Genomic DNA, 6,000 nt, shown 5'->3' with positions numbered 1-6,000 from the left:
CACGCACACACAGCGGCGCGCGCCTCTCCCCCAGGCCCCGCCCACCGCCCCGCCCCGAGAAACGGCTGGCGCTCGCGCGCCCGCGCAGGGGGTCTGGGCGGGGCCTACGGGTCTGGGGCGCATGCGTTTTGTAGTAGGATCCGCGCCCTCCACTAGGAACGGCAGTTTCTCCTGCGCCTGCGCAGGCCGGAAGCGCCCGGAAGCAGAAGAATGGGCGTGGCAATGGGGTGTGTGTGACCCTGACAGCTAAGGCAAGGTCAGAAGAAGAAAATAATGGGAAGGATTCTTCGTTATGACTCGCCTCTGCAGTTGGCATTTGGGTATCAGCAACATAAGGTCCAAACGGTATTCGCCGTCAGAACCATAAAAAAAATCTAATAGCCAACAAAAACTCGGGTTGCTATTCATGCATTCATTCAATTAATGCTAGCTTCTCAGAAATGCTTTTTCTGGTCTTTCTGTAAATTTACCTCCCCCTTATTTCCTACCACAGCGTCCTGTAGGACATATCCTTGTAATTTATCTGTTTGTCTTCTCCACACTACAATGTAAACTGAGTTCAGGAACTTTCAGCCTTTTTTCATTGTATATTGAGCCTGGCACATCCCAGGTGCTCATGAATGAACAAACACTTTCGTGCCCATCAGAGTACAGGCTTTTAGAAGCAAAAAGAAAAAGACATTGTCCTTACCCCTTCAGCCCCAGCCCACATGTTCTATATCAAACAACACTTAGTGAGACAAAGTGGGGCACAGAGAATGAAATGCCAAGAAGTCTTGTATTAGATCCTGACTTTATTTTCTTTTTCTGGCTTTCTTTTGTATCAAAGTGATTCAGAAGTCATTTTCTCTTGTTTTCAGATTTTGTATTCAAATTTAAGAGTAACTCTAATACCTATCTCTCAGGGTTACTGAGCATTAAGTGAAATTGTGTACAGGATAAGATTTTTTAAAAACTGTATAATAAAAGACAAAAGTTGCAGGGACTGGTTTGGCTCAGTGGATGGAGCGTCGGCCTGCGGACTGGGGGGTCCCAGGTTCGATTCCGGTCGAGGGCATGTGCCTGGGTTGCGGGCACGTCCCCAGTGGGAGATGTGCAGGAGGCAGCTGGTTGATGTTTCTCTCTCATCGATGTTTCTGGCTCTCTATCTCTCTCCCTTCCTCTCTGTGAAAAATCAATAAAATATATATAAAATATATTAAAAAAAAAAAAAGACAAAAGTTAGCCGAAACCGGTTTGGCTCAGTGGATAGAGCGTCGGCTTGCGGACTGAAAGGTCCCAGGTTCGATTCCGGTCAAGGGCATGTACCTGGGTTGTGGGCACATCCCCAGTAGGAGATGTGCAGGAGGCAGCTGATTGATGTTTCTCTCTCATCGATGTTTCTAACTCTCTATCTCTCTCCCTTCCTCTCTGTAAAAAATCAATAAAATATATTAAAAAAAAAAGACAAAAGTTAGTTTTGATTAATATTGTCCTGTACTCAGCACAGTGCTAGATGATATGGGGAGGCAGTTTACAGAGCAGGAAGGAGCTTGGTCTTTAAAATTCAGTGGACCTGTTCCAAAGTCATCTTCTACCAGTTATTAACTGTGTGACTTTAGGCAAATCACAGGACCTCTTTGAATCTTAGACAAATTAGTATTGTAATGTTTACTTCATACTGTTATGAGGATTGAATGATATAATAAGCCTATCCATCCTGGCACAAAATAAAATAATATATAACTGTAGCTTTTAGAATGATAAGAAACATAAGTTGCTTCTAACTAAATCCAGAAAATTTTAGATATCAATACAATTGATAATCTAAACAACAGTGTCTAACCAGACAATGTCTGAGATCATTTAGCAAGAGGACTTTTAGTCATAGATTTGTATATTGGTGGTGCCAACAAAATATCCACTGTCTTCCCCACTGATACGTGTGGGCACTGAGAGGTACAGAGCCTCTGGCAAGAGTGGATGGTTGGGAGATAAAAGCGGCTCCACCTTATTCTCCTATGGTACAGGAGAGAAGTTGCCCACGAAGTTTGGGGAAGAATCTCAGAGGAAAGGGAGCAGAAGTCAGCAGCATAGATAAGAGAAGTGAAAAAAGGTATAGGGCCCTAGCCGGTTTGGCTAAGTGGATAGAGCATCGGCCTGTGAACAGAAAGGTCCCAGGTTCGATTCCGGTCAAGGGCACATGCCTGAGTTGTGGGCTCGATCTCCAGTGGGGGACTTGCAAGAGGCAGCTGATCCATGATGAGCGAATCATGGATGTTTCTATCTCTCTCTCCCTCTTCCTTCTTCTCTGAAATCAATAAAAATATATTTAAAAGAAAAAGCAAAAAGGTGTAGGGCTGCACCCCAATGTGATAGGAAGAAAGTAATTCAAATGGGAAGCCTGGGAGGACCTGGGGTGATCCTTTCTGAACATGATACTAGCACGCTGACAACATAGGTGCTTGTGAGGGACCTAAAATTCCTGTTCACAAAAGCTTATGCAGTTAACCAATCAATGGAAACAACTGGTTATAGAGAAATAATTTTAATAAATGGGTTTTAAAACTTACATAACTGTGTTGAACATAATATATGCAACATTAAATTTCGGGTAATACATGAATTGTTTTCTATATGTGGGAACATCTCATCCTGAGCAAGTCTGAGATACCACAGTTTGACATCACTAGCAAGTTGTGACACATTTTTAACATGGCACACTCACAGAATATGTTTAAAACAGAGTTTATCACTTAAAATTGATTTGCCCATAATTTTAGACAGGATATCTACTGGTTAAAGTGAGGTATTTCTGTCTATAGTTCCAGGAGAACACACTTGAACTTCTGATAAAGGAAGCTTTTCCATACATCACAATGAAGCTTCATTTTATGAAAAGTAATTTAATGAATGAGGTGTGCATCTTGAAGGCATGCACATAGTGGAAGGTCAGTGCATGTGAATGCACAACACAGTACACCACCAACGAGCGTAGTTACCCACCACACAACTCCCTCATTACAAATGAGGCTCACCCAAAACATGCCATGGAGGCACCGTGTAGTGCGGCCCCAGGGCCCTACGGGAATGTGTATATGTGCAAGGACGGGCACCCCGCCACGGTGGTGTGGCCTCTCTTTGTGGCAAGAAACCTGTTCCTGGACCAGTGTGGCTTCGTATCCGGATCTGGCTCTTGGCCGGTGTTTGTGCTTCTCTTTGAAGAGCATGCAAATCCTGGCTTTTCTGTCTGTGCAAACAAGATATAAAAGTTGAGCTCACTTTATGTTGCAATTTGTAAAGTTAGAATAAGGATGCAGGTTGGTTTACAAGGAGTTAGTGAGAAATAGTTGTTACAGGGCAGAGGCAAATCAAGCATTTGCCTTTGTCCCTCAGAGTGCCAGCTGTCTATGGCCAACATTTTAAAAAAATCTTTATTGTTCAGATTATTACGGATGTTCCTCTCTTTTTCCCCCCATAACCCCCCTCCACTCGGTTCTCACCCCACCCCAGGACCTCACCACCCCACTGTCCGTGTCCATAGGTATAAGATCTTTGTCCAATCTCTTCCTGCACCCCCACACCCCCCTCCCCCTGAGAATTGTCAGTCCACTCCATTTCCATGCCCCTGATTCTATTACATTCACCAGTTTATTCTGTTCATCAGATTTTTTATTCATTTGATTTTTAGATTCACATGTTGATAGATATGTATTTGTTGTCACTTTGTTGTTCATAATTTTTTATCTTTACCTTTTTCCTCCTTCTTCCTCTTCTTAAAGAATACCCTTCAGCATTTCATATAATACTGGCTTAGTGGTGATGAACTCCTTTAGCTTTTTCTTGTCTGTGAAGCTCTTTATCTGACCTTCAATTCTAAATGATAGCTTTGCTGGGTAGAGTAATCTTGGTTGTAGGTTCTTGCTATTCATCACTTTGAACACATTGTATGCGGGAAACGTATTTATATGTTTTACGTATTTATACGTTCTACCAGTGTAGTAGAGTGCGGGACACGTATTAATACGTTTTTTATAGACTAGCGGTAGAATGCGGGTAATGTATAAATACGTAAACTAAAGTTATCGTAATTTTACTGAACATTGCCATTTGTGCAAAAAATTAGCAAAAATGGCCCGCGCCACCTGTTAGCACACGATAAAAACTACCCGCAAACAATGTGTGAATATTTTTGCCACTCCCTTCTGGCCTTCATAGTTTCTGTTGAGAAATCAGCTGACAGTTGTATGGGTACTCCCTTGTAGGTAACTAACTGTTTTGCTCTTGTGCTTTTAAGAGTCTCTCTTTGTCTTTTGCCCTTGGCATTTTAATTATGATGTGTCATGGTGTGGTCCTCTTTGGATTCCTCTTATTTGGGATTCTCTGCACTTCCTGGTCTTGTAAGTCTATTTCTTTCACCAGGTAGGGGAAGTTTTCTGTCATTATTTCTTCAAATAGGTTTTCAATATCTTGCTCTCTCTCTTCTTCTGGCACCCCCATAATTCGGATGTTGGTACGCTTGAAGTTGTCCCAGAGGCTCCAGAGGCTCCTTACACTATCTTTATATTTTTGGATTCTTTTTTCTTTTTGCTCTTCTGGTTGGGTGTTTTTTGCTTCCTAGTATTTCAAATCTTTGACTTGATTCTTGGGATTCTCCAGTCTACTGTTGAATCTCTGTATATTGTTCTTTTTTTTTTTTAATATATTTTATTGATTTTTTACAGAGAGGAAGGGAGAGAGATAGAGAGTCAGAAACATCGATGAGAGAGAAACATCGATCAGCTGCCTCCTGCACATCTCCCACTGGGGATGTGCCCGCAGCCCAGGTACATGCCCTTGACCGGAATCGAACCCGGGACCCTTCAGTCCGCAGGCCGATGCTCTATCCACTGAGCCAAACCGGTTTCGGCTGTATATTGTTCTTTATTTCAGTCAGTGTATGCTTAATTTCTGACTGGTCCTTTTCCTTTTTTTTTTTTTTTTTTTTTTGCATTTTCACTAATATTCTTGTAGGTCTCACTAAGTTCTTCGGAGGTTTGAACTCTATATCCAGTAGTTTGCTTTCTTCCATTTCTTTCCTTTATGACATGTTTCTTTGTCTCAGCATTTTGGCTGCTTCCCTGTCTTTGTTTCTATGTATTGGGTAGCTGTTAAGTCTCCTTGAGTTGATAGAGTGGCCTTGTGTAGTATGTGTCCGATAGGGCCCAGTGGCTCAGCCTCCCCAATCACTTGAGGTGGACACTCTCTGTGCACCCCTTTGTGGACTGTGTGCACAGTCTTGTTGTAGGTGAGCCTTGATTGCTGTTGGTATCACTGGGAGGAATTGACCTCCAGGCCAATTGGCTGTGAGGACCAGCTGTGTCTACAATGGAAGAGCTGCTGTACAGGAGACACCCTTATGGGGCAGGACTTGCTTCAGTGGGGCTTTGGTGCTCACTGAGTCTGCCCCTTGAGTGTGTCGCTTATGGATGTGAAGAGTTATAATCTGGTATGGCCTCACACTCACCATTGGGTACCCTGGCTCTTGGACCTCCAAGGAGGTACAAAGCCAGCCACTGCCTGGGTCCACCCAGCAGGAGCTATGGAGAGATCTGCAGATTCCTCCTCTTTGTATCAGGTTTGGAAGTGCCCAGATACAAGCAAGGCACTGTGCAGCAAGGTGCCAGCCTTGGGCCTTCTTTTGGTAGCTTTGGGGCTCCCTGACCTAGCTGCAGCTTGTTCGACAGGTTTCAGGCCAGGTTTTAGGCCGAGAAAGGACAGGCCATTCATATGCAAAAGCTGGTGTGCACAGCTTGGGTGGAGTTGTAAATTGGGTGGGGCAGGTTCTCAGGGAATCTCCAGGGTGGAGCAAACAGCAATGGCTTCCAATCAGCCCTGCACCTGGGAGGTCCCAGCACAGGAGCAATGACCACTGCGAGCATCTCTGTCTGGAAGAAAGCTGCCCCCATGTTCTTGCCCCGATGCCAGACAGTCCAGTTTCTCCCCGTATGTGTCTGGGTCCCCCAGAGTCTTGCCCAGCAC

General features: G+C 44.0%; 1 protein-coding gene across 9 annotated transcripts in view; it reads right to left on the bottom strand.

The window, feature by feature from the left end:
* Nucleotides 1-2,157: 2,157 nt before the first annotated feature.
* The window catches only part of AGBL2 (AGBL carboxypeptidase 2), a 40,486-nt gene continuing 36,643 nt past the window's right edge, over nucleotides 2,158-6,000 (bottom strand). For 4 of the 9 annotated variants that reach the window (XM_059709380.1, XM_059709378.1, XM_059709384.1 and 1 more), the window contains exon 17: nucleotides 2,160-3,229. In XM_059709380.1, the coding sequence (XP_059565363.1) occupies nucleotides 3,062-3,229 (168 nt within the window). In that variant the 3' untranslated portion in view covers nucleotides 2,160-3,061. Of the gene's footprint in view, nucleotides 3,230-6,000 lie in introns of all 9 variants that reach the window. The other 5 variants (XM_059709376.1, XM_059709381.1, XM_059709377.1 and 2 more) reach the window with 2 other exon arrangements.

The sequence above is a fragment of the Myotis daubentonii genome, chromosome 9 (genome assembly GCF_963259705.1).
Source record: "Myotis daubentonii chromosome 9, mMyoDau2.1, whole genome shotgun sequence".
Taxonomy (NCBI): Eukaryota; Metazoa; Chordata; class Mammalia; order Chiroptera; family Vespertilionidae; genus Myotis; species Myotis daubentonii.
This window is presented reverse-complemented; position numbering and strand designations above follow the sequence as displayed.